This window comes from Chironomus tepperi, unplaced genomic scaffold, assembly GCF_022539635.2.
Source record: "Chironomus tepperi strain 1889 unplaced genomic scaffold, CSIRO-AGI_Ctep_v1 contig_354, whole genome shotgun sequence".
Lineage (NCBI taxonomy): Eukaryota > Metazoa > Arthropoda > Insecta > Diptera > Chironomidae > Chironomus > Chironomus tepperi.
Genome location: NW_027226476.1, coordinates 2,444,503 through 2,463,659, shown reverse-complemented (window position 1 = coordinate 2,463,659; position 19,157 = coordinate 2,444,503). Strand labels below are relative to the sequence as shown.

The 19,157-nt window shown below is 33.3% G+C and overlaps 1 protein-coding gene across 1 annotated transcript; it reads right to left on the bottom strand.

Annotated features, from left to right (window-relative positions):
* Positions 1-4,899: 4,899 nt before the first annotated feature.
* Positions 4,900-9,396, bottom strand: pins (G-protein-signaling modulator pins). The gene is made up of 4 exons (XM_070645604.1): positions 9,257-9,396; positions 8,794-8,895; positions 8,050-8,696; positions 4,900-7,985 (listed from the first exon to the last, which is right to left on the bottom strand). The coding sequence occupies exons 1-4, from the start codon at positions 9,302-9,304 to the stop codon at positions 6,839-6,841; spliced, it is 1,944 nt and encodes a 647-aa protein (XP_070501705.1). The 5' UTR covers positions 9,305-9,396; the 3' UTR covers positions 4,900-6,838.
* Positions 9,397-19,157: the final 9,761 nt, after the last annotated feature.

Below are 19,157 nucleotides of genomic sequence, written 5' to 3'. Positions count from 1 at the left end.
AGAACATGAGACATAAATTGCTGTGAACATTTTTTCTTATTAATTTAAACCTTTTCGTTATTCTCCTTCCATTGAAGAATCTATCCAAAAACAGAAGCCATAAAAAAGTTACCTGCCTCTCCCCATCCATAACAATAGATCACTTCTTAATTATGTCTAAAATGTCTTTTAATTAGAGGCACCGCTTGCAACCGCAAAATATTTCAATTTGTTGATTTATTGGATCAAGCATGTTAGCACTGTGGATGAAGATTTAGTTCTCATCGGAAAGGAAATTTTTTGGGTACGTCGACTGGCTCCTCTTTCTTTTGTTGCCTGTCTTTGATGTGGGATCAACTAGAATTGCTACTGTTGAATTCCACTATAAAGAATTCTTACGAATTCATTCATGATTCCGTGAAAGGCTTGATGGTGATTCAGTTATTTTTTTCTTATTTTGTTGCATTTATTCTGTGACTGCTCGTATGGGTGGCCAATTAAATTAAATTTCCATATTTCTCTGCCTTTTTTTCTTATCACAGGTTTTGACGATGCTGTTGAAGCACGAGGTGATATAAGTATGAAATTATTTTTTGGATTACTAGAAATAATGTGAAATTTTAACGAGTGCAAGGATTATTCAGGCATGTTGCAACTGCTGAATGGATGTACCAAACCAACGATACCTTCTAGGCCGACTTTACTCTGTCTTGAGGCCGAATTTTGTCAAATTTGGCCTGGAGTGAGTCAATTGAGTCACTATGGACTGGGACCGCATGTGCTTTCCTGGCTAGTGTCTTCCTGAATATTTTGGATCTAAAAAGGACAACTTTTCCCAAATCTCATCAAATTCTTTAAGCTAAATTCCCAGAAGTCTTAACATTAATGTAATTTCACAAATAAAAATGTGTTAAATAACACAAAACTCAAAATTTTCAGAAACACAAATTAGAACATGTTCAGTATGAATTTCAAGGATTCTCAAATGCAAGAAAATAACACAAATGTTCCATCAGACGAAATTTTTCACTCTAAATCTACATAATAGATAAAAAAAGACGAGAAGTTTCACATGAAAATGAAATCTGTGTTAAATGTGAACAAGAAGGGCCAGAAATGAAAGGATGGTTGTTAGAATTTCAAGAAGCACCGATAAGATGCATACTTTTGCGAAGAAAAAGTGAAAGAGGTTGAAAAGATTTTTTGAGGATATCTTAAGCGCATTAGAGGAATTTTCGTGGATCATTGCTTGCGGAAATTGTATTTTTAATAGGAAGAGCTTGAAGTTCTGTAAGATTTTGTATGGAAACCATAATGATGACGACAGGGCCCCTTCACTTAATTTTGACATTTCACAGTCATCCAGTCGACTTAGTTAAGCCTTTGCAACTATTTTGTGCAGCTCGGACATTCAAATGAGGCTCTAGCAATGAGCTCATCTCTAGTACTTGCCAAACCTGACGAGAAAATAATCACCTACATTCAAACTAGACAAACTGCCTCAACATGTCTATAACATGCTATAAAATTGCAATCTAAAAATGAAATAAAAACGCATTTTACAGAAGGGAATAAAAATTTATTTATTTTCGGGTAAATAAAGAATTTCATCCAATTAACGAAATATTTCAGTGGAGTGAATTTCTAGCTCATCCATTCGATTGTTTTGCCAATCGGCAATAAAAAATGCGAAAATCTGTTTCTTTTTTCCCTCTTAAAATAAATATAAAAATTGCAAAGCAAGGAAGCAAATAATATTAAGTATGTATATAAAAATGATCATTGTTTCTCAAATGGTTGTGGTGAAAGATAGCATAGGAAAAGGAGGCAAAGAGAGATGAAACAAAATATACAATACAAAAAAATATATAAAATAAAATAAAATGGAAAATATATAAAAAAAAGTCGTGAAATCTGCACCCAAATGCGAAAAATTTCTTAGAATTCCGAACAAGCAATATAATGCGCGCGATTGGAAGGCCATAAAATTCCGCGAAATTGCATAGCAGAAGTCTGTGTGAATAACAATGGCTTCGCTTCATCCACCTACGATATAACTCATTGTGAACAGTTCTATCGTGCTATACACAATTGGCTGCACTTACCACGCACTTCATCGTCATCTAGAAACTGCACCTTTCTCATATTTCCACTTATGTTCTTGGGCTGTTGTGTTCTGTTTTGATTTTTTTTTGCAACGTTCTTACGCTTATTGGGACAGGAAAAGGAACATGCGAGGATTTTGGTAAGTTTTACTAGAATTTGGTTCAATTTTGATTCAAAAGTTGCTCAGTTTTCTCAAGATTAATCCAATTTTGCTCAATATGTTCAAAATTTGCTTAGTTAAGTTCAAAATTTGCTCAATTTTGAGTAAAGTTGCTCAATTTTGAACGAAAATTGCTCAGTTTTTGAAAAATGATCCATATTTGCTCAATATGTTCAAAATTTGCTCAATTCAGTTCAAAAATTACTCGAATTGGTTCAAAATTTGCTCAGTTTTCTTAAATTCTTGTTCAATTTTAAACACATTCTAATTATAAAGTTTCATTCCCTATTCTATCATCATGCACACACAAATTTATGCATTTCGCACATTTGAAGCAGTAAAAGAAGTGAGGAGAAGGAACTGTGAAGCAAACACAACAATTGTAAATGCATGTGAATGGATAAAGAGAAGAAAAAAAAAATTGAAATGAAATGAATGTAAAAACAAATAATTACATGAAAATAATAATAAAATGAAAAAGGAATGAAATAAATTTCAAGAGGCATTTGCCAATACGTTTGAGGAGCAGATACTTGAGAGAATATTCATAAATAATAAAAGTAAATAAATAAAAAGTAAAACGAGAACGAAAAATAAGAGAAAAATCAATAATTTTTATGAATGATTTACGTGTGCATGAAAGGCGATTATGAGAAATAATATTTGCATAACTTACAACTGCGATTGTGCAGGGTATGGTTATGGCCATGGGTACTTCTATGGGTTAAGGCTTTTGAAGTCTCAAATCTAAATTCTCATTCATTTAGAATTATTGGCAAAATACAAGCCATGCGTGGTTTTGTGTCTCGCAGGCGTTAACAGCATATTGATCTTGATGGTTCAATCCATGACTCCAAATCCCACAATTTAAACAAAACCCTGCATTTAACCACCTTATCCATAATTCATCAACCACAATACTCATTATATAAATCACAAACCAATATCATCTTCATAAACAAGCAAGAAGCTGTGACAATTTGTATAGGCTTCACTCATCATGCTCCCAACATACATAAATCATATCTCTTAATCGATAAATTTCGCAAGGCGCTAAAACGATTTTCTTCATATAAATATTTCATAATTTCCAATAAATTTTCTTCTTTTACAGATTTTTAAATAGCTTCACTTTGTTTATTTATGATCACCTCACGTGTGTACGAAGAAACAGCAATTGAACGTAAGTGAAAAAATCTATATTTGCATAATTTACATGCAGTCTTAAACCTGAACGTTACATTCGAAATAAAAATAAAATGTTTCTGTGAGAGAGACTTTATGAGAAATTCTTTTTATCATTTATGCACTTTGTTGTGGATTGAGATTTAGGAGGTAGGAGTTAGTGGATGGGCAGTTTTTCTGGTTATCTGTTGATCTTTATCTTCTTCTACTTTCTTGTTAAAAGGACATAAGCAAATGAGAAATTGCAAAGTGAGACATGATCCCTCCTCATTTTCTCTCATCCCCACACCCTCCCCTCCTTATATGCTCCGGCCTAGCCTCTAAAGAAAGCAAAGGCAGCTATTAAGAATCTAATCACTATGAACTTTTATTAAGCTGTCCGTACAACTCATCCAACCATTTATTAACAACCCTACTATGCTGATGTTACACTTGGAATCTCTAGAAAATGCGCTTTAACTCATCTCACCAAATCCTTCCCAACTTATCACCATTTCCACTTTGATCTCTTTCACGATGAAGAAGAAAAAAAATAAAAAGTAAATGAATATAAGCGAAAAAAAATATATATATTTGCAATCAATTTTAAAGGTGTTATTTATCGATGCATCGATAATAAATTTATCAAAATATTGTTTTCTCATACAAGTATTGCTCATTTCATTTTCATCTCATCTCATCTCCTGGCGATTGCATAAGCGAATTGAGACTCATTCATTCAGAAATTCAATTTCCACTATGTGATTTATCGATTCACAGTGCTTATTTTATTTTATCTCTTACGTATTTTTACTCCGCAATTCAATTCAATTTAATCTCACTGAGTATGGAATATGTAGAAAAATAAGAAGGAAGTTGAATAAAGAAATGAGTCAGAATAGTTGCTAAATTAACTTTTTATTTATGCAGTGAAACTTTCGGCAGGATGATTAAGGTAAGATATATAGTAAGGATCCGAATAGATCAGTTTTGTCCAAATTGTGTGCCTTGGGTCCAAGAAAATTTCAGGATTGCCCCAAAGCATCCAAAGTGTAATGCGGTTCAAAAAAGTTTGGAGTCAACTGGAATACTTACTACTTACTTTAGGAGCCCATTGACGCGTTTAAAGAACATCTGTAGGCAGCTCTATCTTTCGATAACTTCTGCCAATTCGGGATATTGAGAACTCTAGCGTCCACTGGAATATACACTTTAATTTGACTAGTTGTATGCTTAGTTTTAAGCAGAACTGAAAGATGATTCAGATTTGACATGATAAAGTTGACTACCTGAGCAACACAATGAGACGAACTGCATTTTTCACCGAAAATGTCATCCGACTCTGTTGTTTTAGCGTCTCAGCTTACGGTGACGTAGCGGTACCCTTGCCAATACGAACTCTGCAATTAGTAAGCGACAACCAGCAGTAAGTGTCGGTAATTAGTGACCTTTAGTCATCAATTTTGTCAAAATTAAGCTAGTCATAAATGTTTAATTTTTAAAGAAATTTCTGGCTCTTTATTTTCAACATCTTTTATGAACTATGAACATTTTTCTTCATTTATTTCATCATATTTGTAATTTTTAAACAGCATTACTAAATGGACAGAAATATTTTCCCTTTTAAAACTTAGTTTAGTCAAGAGAACTTAAGGGTTTTAAAATCTAGATGAATCTTCAATAAAGTTCAGGAGTAAAGGTGACAAAAAACTACTTGGTAAAAAAAATAAATGCCTCAAAAAAGGAACCAAAAATAATAAAAATTGTTAAAATTTTAGTTTTATTAATTAATTAATTTTACATTAAAAATTTGTTCGATTAAATTTGTTGATTATAAAAGAAATTTAAAAATATCTCATTGGTGTGATGAATTTTTTTATAAAATATAATATTTTTTCTCTTTTTTTCTTCATAGATACAAAGCTTAAAGTTATCAACATTAAAATAGTTATAGATATTTACTAACAAAAATTTGAAAAATCTTTTTGAGTAGTATTAAAATGTTCTTAATGAGAATTATAGTTTTTTTTTAAGAATTAGATTATAACAAGTAAGGATACATAAAACCAAGTCCAAAACACTTATTATAAAGTTGTAAAAATATTACGACTTCCTAATAAGTGTCTTGTTCTTGACCTGAATGAAGTCATGATGTTTGAAGATTTTTTGTGTGTATAGTTTCAGAGTTGCTGTCTAGAATCAGTTTTGATTTTTATTAGAAATTAAGTAGGTCAAATGATGTCATTTTCATATTCGACAATTAAAAAAGTCCAGTATGATTTGTACCACACTGAGTGGACATTTAGTCACTTTTATCAACATCCGTCGAGTTTAGTCAAAAGTTTAATGACTCTTCAGTGATATTAAGTTCTAGATTAATCTCAAATTTTAGAGATAAGCTGATTTTATAGCTGCCTGGCAAACTAACTGAAGGCAACTAAATGACCGGATATGAGTCGAAATTTAGTCACCAGATACACTTACTAAGGATTTTAAACATAAAATCCAGGCTGGTTTGTAGCTCTCAATTCTTGTTAAGTCGATTCTAATGAATCATTAATCTCCAATCAGCAACCACTTAAAAACCACAAAATTCCAAATCATATCCCTTTAAAATCACAAACTAAGCAAATAACTTAGTCAGTTCTAACTTATTTTAGTCAGCAACTCTGATTATACTTCTAAGATACAATATAGCGAATCAGTAAGCCTAAGGCTTATCATAAAATGATGTCAATGAGTTATTTAAGTGCTTTAAGGTCTTAACAAGTGTCTAGCTAAGAATTTTGAACTTTAAAAATCAGAATGATGAGACATCTTGTTGAAATTTTCTAAAATATCACTCATGTTAATAAATTCTGTACCTATACACAAAAATGGCTTAATATATTCCTATCAACTATCGTTCCAGTTAGCAATTAAAGAAAGAATAGAAATAATGTCTGAATGATGGAAAAGCTTCAAATATCTTGCACTTCATCTTCATCTTCCTACTCAATTTTTGGCGATAAAATATTAGTAATAAACATTGCTATAAAACACTATAATAAATCTTTGTCTTTAGAAGTTGTTCTTAAAATTCTTAAAAGAATATGTTAAAAAATATGTTTGTATATATTAATTATAGAAAGATGGAATGAGAATAAGCAAATTGTTTTTTTAGTAAAAAATCTATGGCAAGGATTAATTAATCAGTTAGTCAATCTTTAGAAGTGGAAAGGAATGAATGAATATTAAAAGATTATGTAAATAGAACTGTAGTCGAGTAAATTTATGAACTTAATGAAATTTCCATTAAATCCAGTAAGTTCTTCCCATAGTTCTCGCATGTTTTTTTGTTCTTAAACTCTCATAAGAATATCTAAAACGGCGCAATTTGTGAATGAGTGTGAAAATGTTCTATACCCGTCATGAATTTATGATGAGGACTTATTTATCTTGTTTATGATTTTGCTGATTATTATTACGATTTGTATGCACAGGTACGGTAGCTCTTTGATCTTCCATTCGTCCACCTTGAACTCTCATTATGAGAGAAAAGAAATCCTCATCGGGTAATGTCGTGCGATTTCTTGCCGGTTCATTTCTCGCTGGCATTACATTATTATTATCATTTGGTTGTTCACTGTCATGGATGACGCTATTTTTTGGTAATTCTGATCGCTGTTCATCATATCTTGAGCTTTGACAGCGCATTAACATATCGAAGAACGGCTCATCTGGTTCAGGTTTATTGGTACTGGATGATGCTTCTGTAAGCTGTGGTGGTCCTGGACTTTTATCAGAACGCTTGAATCCTGGTAAAAGTTCACATCTTTGTTCTTCCATACGTTCTGTTTGGAAGTCAGCAATCATTTCCAAAAGTTTCTTTTGATCCTTGGTATTATTGTTCTGTTGTGACAATGGTTTTCGTCCCTTCTCACTTCCAGTTGTCTTTAATGTACAACGTTGGTCATCCATTCGCTTACTTTGCGAACGTGTAAGTAAATCGAAGAAGTCTTCTTCCTTTGGTGGTTTGCTATTCTCTTGATTCTTACTTGGAATATGATCAAGGTCAACTGACTGTTGCTTCTTACTATCTGGTGTCAATTTTATCAAGTCTAATTGTTCCATAGATTGTCTTCTCAAGCGATGTTGTCTTGTCATACCTGATGTACTACTTGCTTGTGAAATATTTTGGTTCTTTGACATGAGCTTTTGTTGTAATTCCTTCAATGAATCCGTATCTGATTGAGCATCTGGTACATTCAATACTTTCTTTAAATCAGCAATATTAATCCTCGCTGTAGTTTCACCAACTGGATCGCCAAGTTCCTTAGCCAAAAATAAATGAAGTTGTGCATAATGAAGTGCCTTTTCATGAGTTCCAATGGCAGCGTGAGCATTTCCGAGAGACCAGCAAGCTCTAGCCTCTCCAATCTTATCACCTAATTCTTGAGCAATACCCAAATGCCTTTGATGGTAATCGATTGCTGTTGGAAAGTCACGCAATAGAGTATATGTGTTTCCTAAGCTGTAACATGCTTGTGCTTCAACAGCTCTTTCTCCTAGTTCCATAGCTAAAGCTAGAGTACGTCTGAAAGATAATTGAAGATTGTTGTTAGTCATGAAAGTTAATTAAAATACAATAGAAAAATTACTTATAATGATCAGCAGCAAGCTCAAATTGTCCCAAGAAAATGTGAGAGTTTCCTAAATTGGAATTAGCTCTTCTTTCTGCTGCTTTATCACCGAATTCACGTGCAATCTTCAATCTCTCTTGATGGTGTTCAATTGCTGCTTGAAAGTCTCCAAGCAGATAATAAGTATTTCCTAAATTTCCACACGATCTGCCTTGAGCCGAACGGTCACCGATATCACGCATGAGTGTCAAATTCTGTTGATAATAATCAACAGCTTTCATGAGTGATTCCTTAACTTCCTCTGAACTATCGCCTGGTCCTTCTTTTTGTCCCAATTGCTTTCCTTTGGCATGATATACATTTCCGAGATTATAGAGTGCTCGACCTTCACTCAAACGGTCACCGAGTTGTCGTGCAATAGTCAAATGTCGTTCGCAGCATAAAGCAGCCTCGTCAAATCGTCCCATCACTTTGAGTGTATTTCCTAAATTTCCTGACGATTTTGCCTCACCTAATCGATCATTCATGCTACGTGCTAACGTCAAATCAAGCTTATGGTATTGCATAGCTTTTGCATAGTCACCAAGATAAAAATAAGCATTGCCAAGTTGACTATAAATTGCCGACAATGTACGTAAATCATCTGTTCCGGCTTGAATAGCAGCCTGAAGAGAATAAAATATGAGTAAATCAATATTTATGACGTGATGCAACATGTTGCTCATAAAAAGAAACAAAAAATGTCATTTGCAATAAATTTACTTGAAAGAAGGCAACTCCAGCGCGACAATCACCGCTTTTACATAAACGTTCTCCCTCTAATGCGAGCTCCAAACACATACTCGAACTTCCTCCATCATTACTCTATGGAATAAAAATAAAACAACACATAAACATGTAAAAGAAATGGAAGAGAAGAAGAAAATGAGTGCACACAATTTTTCATAGAAAAGATTAGTCATCGTACTCAATTAAAAATTATGGGAAGAATTTCATATTCTCTTATTTTTTGTGTATGGGAATTTTTTAAACTAAATTTCACTAATTTCTTTCCATTGTAATTATGAGATATGCTTAACAATGTAAAACATCATAATTTGAGCTGATTATAAGTATAATTTACAGCCTAGATATACGAAAACTTTTGAAAACATTGCCGTCTATGATTTTTCAAGGGCGTATTATTCAAAAATTCACTTAATTTCATATCAAATCATATATTTACCGCATCATTTGATAAGTTTTCTGCACTGACACTTAAAGATGAACTCATGGCATTGATTCTGTTATTTGGCACTAACTGATTGATGAAAAAATGATGAATTTATTAAAAACAAACGCTGAATACAAACTTTTTTCCTTGACTGTTCGTTTTTAACGTTTCGAACATGCAGGGGAACGTCAACTTATTCGAAAATTACTTTTGAATATTTCGGATGAAATTACTGGTTATTTTATGAATGACAGGTAATTCGAATTATAGGGTGCATACTGAATTTGGGGATAATTTGTCCTGATTGGCTATAAAGTTGTGTTACTTTCATAAATTGAGGAAATATAAGAATTAATGTGAGATGAGGCATCTACCCTATATTTTATGCTTACGTTTTACGTATCATTTGAATTTTAAAAAACCGTTACGCTTTACGTCGAGCATGGTACCCTTTAATTAAAAAGAAGTCCTAAATATAAGTTTGCTTGCACAGTAACAGCATTTTGACACCCATGGAAACAAAAAAATATTCTTAACAAGAACTAAGCACTGTCATGTGTATCATGTGTGATTTTATGTAAATAGAATTAAAATGTGATAATTGGCTTCAAAAATAGATTTTTTTCGGTTCTTTCATTAATCCCGAAAGTTCATTCTCTTTAAACAAAAGAATCAGCAGTATATGCTTTAGTCTTCAACCAGTTCATATCATGAAAATGTAAAAGTTCTCATTTAAAATAAATCGTTTTAATCTGATTGGATATACTAAAAAATCTGTATTTATTGTTTTAGAATATTGGACATGTTTCTAGTTACTATAGTCATTAATAGCAAGGTTTATGGCGGGATTAAAGTTTGTAAATCATTAAATGAAACAATCAAGGACAAGACCTTGTCGAGGGAAAAGAGATTTTTGGTATATCCACCATCTACAGCAGGAAGTGTCCTAAAATTCGCTTCTACTTATCTTGGACCTATCGTACGTTAACTTATTACTTTTCATCTCATTCTTGTAAAGTTTGATTTATTCATATTTTAAGGACATTCCCCTTTGGCAACAGATCAATTGTTTCAGAAGTTTCCAATATCAGTATGGTTTGCCTGACCATTGGGTAATATAATATCATCATATTTTTGAAAACATTAATTGATCAACCATAATTTAGTATGCAAATTTCCCAGTCTTTCCAAACCTATTCACTCGACGTTCCGATGAGGGCAGAGCATTTGAAGGTGACCACAATGAAGTACAAATAAAGCCTGACTCATCAAGAAAAATTGCATATGAAATTTTAGAAGAAATGCTGGACAAGTAAGTGACATAATTTATTAATCTATTGCCATCATCAATTTCCGATATCTTTCAAGGGACCATAAAAATGGACGGGAATGTGTTCTTCTTACAATCTGCCAAGTAGCGGAAACGCCATTAAGTCATAATGGCTTCATCGGGGAACTTTTACAAATCTTTTTCACACCAGGCGACCATGAGATTATTGATGATGAATATCGTTATGCAATGAAAGCTGGCTTGCATCATGTTGACTGTGAAAAACTCTATCCGGAATGTCCATTTGAGCATAGAATTTTAGACTCATTTTCGATTATTCAGAACTTCCATTTAGATAGTTTCTTGGATTTTTGAACCGATTCCCTAATTTATAAAATGGAACTAGTGATTTTAATTCAATATTTGTAGAATTCGCTATAACTGTAGGCTTGCGCCTTTTAAAGGAAGAGAATGAAGGCCTACAGTCCTGAGGTGAACCCTATATTTATGTATACCTCAAAGTGATAAGAAAGAATCAATAAATTTACTCAAATTTTTAGAATATTTTTGTTAAATATTTTTATGTGCAGTTCCGTGCAGTTCCTCCAAAGCTTCAAATGAAAGTGAAAATTCCATGAATTTCAATTTACCTTCCAATAATTTTTCTGTTGCACATAAACAATCACTGTTTCTCATACATTTAGACAGATTATATTTCCAACAACAGATAAATGAAGACATATATGAAGCTATTATATGTAGAACAATAAAGTGAAAGAATGTGATAATTAATTAACCAAATAGATCATTCTTACTTCTCTATTCTTTCATTTATTCCCAAAAAAATATTTCATTTAGTTTGTGTCTCTTAAAACAATAGAATCGACAGTATACATTTTGTGCTTCGAGCTGTTCATATCATGAAACTGTAATCATATACATTTGGATTAATAAATCTTCTTTTAATAGCATTTACTTATTTTATCATTATTGCTTTAGTTCTGTGGTTCATATCTTTGTGATTGTGGTCCTCGTTGGCAAATGCTATGGAGGAATTCAGGAATATAAGGCATTAAATGAAACAATTAAAGATGACGTTTTGTCACGTGAAAAAAGATTTTTGGTCTTTCCTCCAACCACTGGAGCTAGTATTCTTAAATACGTGGCTGGATATTTAGGTCCAATTGTGAGTTAATAAGTGCTTTTAAGTGGAATTTTCACAATATTTGAATTTTTAAAGGACATTCCTGACTGGCAACAAATTAACTGTTTGAGGAATTTTCAATTTCAATATGGATTGCCTGCTAATTGGGTAAGCTCAGTATCCAAGATCAAAATCCTTAGATATCTTAGTTATTATGTCACTAACAATTATATCCTTTAGTATACAAAATTCCCAGTCTTTCCTGGTCTATTCGGTCGACGTTCCGAAGAGGGCAGAGCATTTGAAGGCGACAACAATGAAGTACAAATAAAGCCTGACTCATCAAGGAAAATTGCATATGAGATTTTAGAAGAAATGCTGGACAAGTAAGTGACATAATTTATTAATCAAGCATCTACTGCCATCATCAATTTCCGATTTCTTTCAAGGGAACATAAACATGGAAGAGAATGTGTTCTTCTTACAATCTGTCAAGTAGCGGAAGCGCCATTAAGTCATAATGGCTTTGTAGGAGAACTTCTGCAAGTCTTTTTTACACCAGGCGACCATGAGATAATTGATGATGAATATCGTTATGCAATGAAGGCTGGCTTGCATCATGTTGACTGTGAAAAACTCTATCCGGAATGTCCATTTGGACATAGAATATTGGACTCATTCTCGATCATTCAAAACTTTCACTTTGACAATGTTCTCAATTTTTAAAGGTGCTAAACAGATCAATAAACTTGTTACAAAGTAAGACATGCTGTTCTTCTTACTTCTCTCTTATCTTTTGGTTTATGACGAACGCAATCAAAAATAAAGTCATGTAAGTACGGTCATAAAAAGAAGAAAATATGTCTCATTTGATTGCTGTGGGCATTATTATTATTGTTGTTATTTGACATCAGATGCTTGCTGTACAAAATCGAATTTACAAATTCCTCCACAATTTTTCTTCCGCTTGACACACATTTCTTGTTCTGAAAGTCGTAAAAGTCGTCTGACGCTGTAAATTTAAGTACATTAAAGAAGAGTTATTCAGATGTTTGTATATTGAAGATTCCAAGAAAATGTGCTTGAAAGCACTTGCTGTGCACATTTTGCGAGAAAATGTAATTACTTTGAAAATTTCCCGAGTATACAAAGAGCGTGCTCAGTTTTGTGAGCACGCTTCTGAGCATGCTCAAATTCATCGTTTTACGTGCTCACCATAGCATGCTCAACTGAACGCTCAAAACTCTGAATAAAAATAAAAAATTTTTTTGAGCGTCAGGTGAGTACGTTCACCTGAGCATGCTCATGATTCAAAATCAAAATTTTGATGTGCTCACCTGAGCACACTATTGAGCATGCTCTTGATCTTATTCATGCAAAATGGCATTTTAAATATTAGTGCTCATGAGCACATCGATGAGCATGCTCTTGAGCACATTCTGATGTGGTTTATGAAATTTCAGCATGCTCATATGCTCAAGAGCACATCCTGAGCACAACAAGAAAATGTGGTTTGTGAAATTTCAGCATTTGAGCACATCGATTCTCTTGAGCACATTCTGAGCACAACGAGAAAATGTGGTTTATGAAATTTCAGCATGCTCACCTGCACATTTGAGCATGCTCAAGAGCATTTGTGGTTTGTGAAATTTCAGCATGCTCACCTGAGCACATCGTTGAGCATGCTCAAGAGCACACTCTGAGCACAACAAGAAAATGTCAGCATGCTCACCTGACGTTGAGCATGCTCAAGAGCACACTCTGAGTAAACGAGAAAATGTGGTTTATGAAATTTCAGCATTTCACCTGAGCACATCGTTGAGCATAAGAGCACGCTCTGAAAACAAGAAAATGTGGTTTGTGAAATTTCAGCAAGCATTAAGAGCACACTCTGAGCACAACAAGAAAATCAGCATGCTCACCTGAGCACATCGTTGAGCATTTCCTGAGCACAACGAGGAAATGTGGTTTATGAAATTTCAGCATGCTCACCTGAGCACATTGCTCAAGAGCACACTCTGAGCACAACAAGAAAATGTGGTTTGTGAAATTTCAGCATGCTCACCTGAGCACATCGTTGAGCATGCTCAAGAGCACACTCTGAGCACATCGTGGAAATGTGGATTATGAAATTTCAGCATGCTCACCTGAGCACATCGTTGAGCATGCTCAAGAGCACATCCTGAGCACAACGAGGAAATGTGGTTTATGAAATTTCAGCATGCTCACCTGAACATTCATGCTCAAGAGCACACTCTGAGCAAACAAGAAAATGTCAGCATGCTCATTCGTTGAGCATGCTCATTGAGCACATAAATGTGGATTATGAAATTTCAGCGTGCTCACCTGAGCACATCGTTGAGCATGCTCAAGAGCACATCCTGAGCACAACACGAAAACTTGGAAAATTTTGGAAAATTTTATGAAAATTATTCACCTGAAAATGCAGTGAAACACCGAAAAAAATAACCAAAAAACTCTTAAAATTAATCAGTAAAATACATATCATTTATATATGGTTTTTGCCATATATAAATTATTAGCTAAAATACAGCGGTGGCGTAATGGTTAAGGCGATGATCTCATATAGCAACGAAGCAGTCTCAGGTTCGAATCCAGGTAAAAGCAACATTTTCTAACTTTGGATTTTTCAGATTATTAATTAAACAGGGATTTATTACAATAACATTTTCTAATACTACTAATATTATAGGATTAAAAAAGTACACTCTCCTCTCTCTCTCCCCTAAGTGAATTTAATTAATTTTTTTTAAATTTTGCTATTTATGCAAATCTAGAGCATACTCAGTGAGCGTGCTCTTGAGCATGCTCCTAAGTATGCTCTGAACTCACATTCACATGACACTTTTCAAAAAATGTCTCATGTCACACCACATTCAGAGCATGCTCACGATGTGTCTGAGCACGTTAAAAGAGCATGCTCTCTGAGCGTGCTCAGAAGCGTAAAGTAGTGACATCAGGTTTTGTATGAAAGAGCATGCTCACCCTAGCGTGCTCAGCGAAAATTTGAGCATGCTCTTAGCGTGCTCTTTGTACACTCGGGTTTGCTTTCGATTTCATCACAGAACTTCAAAAAGAACAAAAAATCAATAATTTCAATATAATTTAGGTATATGAGAATTTGATGGATATTGGATTTGATACTTCTTGGTTGGCAATTTAGAGGTGTAATTTATGGTGTGGAGCTGTTTGGTTTACTACAAATCACACACGGCAATTGGAACCACATTCTGTTTAGATACTCAAAAGTCCAACTTACAGAATCAGCATGGGTTTTAGGGAATCTCATTTGAAATAGAACTGTTCTTTTTAAAGCTGAAGTAAATTTCCTTAACGAATAAAGTTCATTGAATTCGTACCCAAATGTCAGTCACTCGAACTGTATTATACCATGAAGACATGAAAATGGTGTGAAATCATCTAAGCCTTAAACAGAATATTTACATGTCGGTGCCATGAAATGTTAAGAAATTGATTTTCTGATTTCTGTCTTCTTCAAATCAGATGCGTAACACATTTTGCCATGACCTTTTTACATTTCCTTCAAATTTGATATTTACATTCTTTCGAGAATTTTCAATCGACCGACTATGAATACAGCATAAAATGAATAATAAAGTAAGGATATAGGCAACAAAACAAGAGTTTCAATTCAATTTGTTGAATATTACAAAACATATGTGCTGTTTTCCAGTAGAATTGCCAAAAAAGAACTAGTTGCATGATGACGGCAGCAGTCAATAGAACGAGAAGAGAAGAAGTCCATTAGAAAGTTTGTCAATAAATAAAACTTGGATGTTCTCATTGCAGTGAGAATTTATTCAATAAACATTTAATCTTGTTGCTCATTATATCCATCGACACGACGACAATTGAATCAGTAAGTTAGTCGTATTTCATCAACTGAACCGTAAAGATAGATATAAATAATTCTGGAGGAAGATAAAAGAACTGAAAAAAAATGAGATTAGCTTCCCAAATTTCAATCTTGATTGTATTTTTATCGTTAGAAAATTCAATTTATGGAGCACGCACAATTCTCGAGCACAAAAATCAAATGAGAGACAAGTTACAGCAGAGACAAAAACGTTGGCTTGTTTTCCCACCGAATGGCGGCACGGGTATGAACACGCATTTCTTGCTAATATCGATTTATTTCCTTATCGATTATATTTCATGTTACAGCAAAATATGTTGGTGAGTATCGAGTATAACTTACATAAATCTTCTGTTTAAATCCGAAAATCGTGAAAATATTCGCAGCTGGATATCTTGGACCGATAGATACGCCAAGTTTTATAAATTGTAATGCGATTAGAAATTTCCAATATCAATATGATTTACCGTCGAATCTATCGCAAATTTATGCCACTAAATCATCATGGACACGTCCAAAATCAAGAAGCTTAGACTATCAACCGGACATAAAACCTGATTCGTCACGTAAAATTGCTTACGAGATGATTGAAGAGATTCTCAGAAAAGATGGTAAAAATGGACATGAATGTTTATTGAGGACAATATGTGAAGTCGCTGAAACTCCATTGAGTCATAATGGATTTATTGGTGAACTTTTAGAGGTTTTCTTCACCCCAGGTGAGCACGAGATTATTCATGACGACTACCACGATGCCAGAAAAGCGGGACTTAATCATATTGATTGTATCAAAATGTATCCGGATTGTTCGTTTGGCGATGGCATATTAGACACATTTTCAATTATTAAGGAATATAAATTTGAAAATGTTTTATATTATTGACATGTAGGCATGCACAACTCAAATCGGATTATTTTTTAAATAAAAATGTGATTTATTGACATATATACGGAAGTATTTGCATAATATACTGAAAGTGATGCGTTACGCCTTGAACTTATGCAATAATATGGAAAAATATTGATAAGTTCGTAATGTTTTTGCTACTTGCTAAGGTATAGAGCTTCAATTGTGGTAATATGAACGTAATTGACAAATGATCCCTAAGATAAAATCACGAAAATTTAACTTTTCTCTTCCACGATATCAAAGGAGGAATTTCGGTAACTGATGGTGGTCATTACATTTTCAAGGGAAAAAATACAGGACTTTCACTCGGAATTGAAGAATTACTCCCATCGGGACCATAAAAAAGTTGTTTTATTTCCGCTTGAAATGTGAATTTTATTAAAGGTCAAAACCCAAGTGCAACCATAAACTTGAAGCTATTAAATAGATCTCTTATGAAAATAAATGACACGGCTATTGCGGGATGCTTTGTATTGTGATGCGTGACCATTCGTAAATGTCCCTTGAATTAGCTCTTTCGCTGACTAATACTTGACAGTTTCCAATTCCAATTGTAATACTATCAAAACTGTTTTGTTCCATGTGTCTTTTGACCAATGGAGCCATCTTCATTTGTGTTGCTCGGATAAAAACATGCACACTAGTTAGAGCTTATCTTTAAAAAGCTTTGATAAGTATGTCACATTCCTTGTTTGAGATGTTCATGCATATTTGTAAAATACTACCTAATTTGAATTTCCATTGCGCAGACTAATATTTTTGACTGATTCCACCATATAATTACATTAAATCTACTATGTCTCTTATTTTCTTGTTCCTGAATGTTCTTGTTCCTTAAAAACATCAAAAAACTGAAATGAAAATCACAACAGTGTCCTTAGAATTTCCATGTAATACGCAAATTTGAAAGAATTGTTTTGTTTGTTCCATACAAACAATAAATCTTTGTCACATTAACTTAAAGGATTACATTTCATTGGGGACGGCTGGTTGCGTATTGAAAACACAAAACTACGTTAATGAGTTTCTCATGTTGAAAAATGGAATTTAAATGAGGCGAGTATAAAACTTTTTTTGTCATAGCTGAATAAAACAGCGGAAAAATTGTTTATTGAGGCAACATTTTGCAGGAATTTTGTCAACAATTGTTACTTGATCATGTCTTTCCATCCTTTAGCATGAATAATTAATGTCAATAATACTTGTCTTCTTAAATTGGAAGTAATTTTCTCAACCATAGAAATTTGATTGCTTTTTAAGGTTTTAAGAAAACAAATTAACTTCTCTTCCGGTATTCTTTTTTTTGGGCAAGGGTCCACTTCAATTGGATGTACACCCTTTCCTTTTTAATGAAAAATTATCTGTATCCATCTATCTTAACATATTCAAATGAAGGGATGGCATATCATGGTATGGAGAATATATCAAATATATTGAGTGATATAGTATGAGATGTGTGGCTTTTATGTCCATCGGCTATGCCTAACATGAACACTTTATTAAAGCCAAATGCAATCAAATTATATCTCGATCGGATATCTCAATTCTTGTTGATTATCAATTAAAGTTTTGACGCTATATACTCAAGTAAGGTACAGCAGTCGAAAAGAATTCGAGATTCCAAAGAAGTAGAAGTTTCAATCTCAAGTATGGTTATAAGATAAGATAAAATTCAGTTTTGGTATTCAAGTTATATCCAATTCTAGTAACATGAGTGCTTTTCATTAAGATGCGCTCCTAAATCATGCACTCATGTCCTTTTTCCCTTACTTAGTACTCCAATAAATGACTGTTCGCTATGATATTTTACAGACAATGACTGAGCCTGCATTTTAAATAGGAAGCTCGAATGTTTTGTTTTAATATTGTTAATGAAAACAAATTGCAATTTATTAATAATGGAAATAATAAATGAGGTATTATCGGAAGCAGTATCATCAATTTCAATATTTACTTCCAACAAGATAGCGTCAAAAACACAACAAATTCATCAATTCATGATGCCATCATTTCATCTCCATAAAAAATGATTTATTTTGTGAAAATTGTACCCATTAATTCAGTAATATCATCAACAACATCTATTGGACCATTCCATTCATGATATCGATTTTCTCTTTATTGTGGCTTTGAAAAATTACTATTAATAAATATGATGAACAGATCTTTGATGTTTGTGGGAATATATTGGATTGAACACTCTCTTTTGTTTAATAAGGTATGATGATGGGGATTAAATGGGCTGTGAAATTAATTGGTCCTTAACATTATGGACGAACTATTTCCATTTGGATTGTAGCCGAATGTATATTGAATTTAGGAAGTATATTGAGTGCATTGAGAGTTTATTTTTGAGGGATATATCCTTTTCTGGGGTTAGAAGATGGTTTTAAGGTATTTCTCATATTTACTTTAATTGGATTGATTTGCTTAATAGTATTGACCTTCATCTTCATTTATTGGAATTTTTAAAATTCATAAGACTCGTGTGAAATTAGCCATAAAATTCTAACCACAATGGTGAGCCGATAACAGCAGGATTCGATATGGAATCTATGTTTATAAAGTCTATAGACCCTAAATATTAAGTTAAGGCTCTGCTAAAGCACTTTTATTAACAGCACCTGCTTGCGGAGACCAAATGACATTCAAAAGGATGCCACCTGATGCAGATGACACTGGTAGAGGGAA

Excerpts from the sequence above, each read along its gene's own strand:
- pins (XM_070645604.1), bottom strand. The coding sequence starts at position 9,304 with ATGAGTTCATCTTTAAGTGTCAGTGCAGAAAACTTATCAAATGATGCG. Across the intron at positions 8,896-9,256 it reads AAAACTTATCAAATGATGCG|AGTAATGATGGAGGAAGTTC; the intron begins GTAAATATATGA and ends TTTATTCCATAG. Across the intron at positions 7,986-8,049 it reads CTTGCTGCTGATCATTATAA|ACGTACTCTAGCTTTAGCTA; the intron begins GTAATTTTTCTA and ends ATTATCTTTCAG.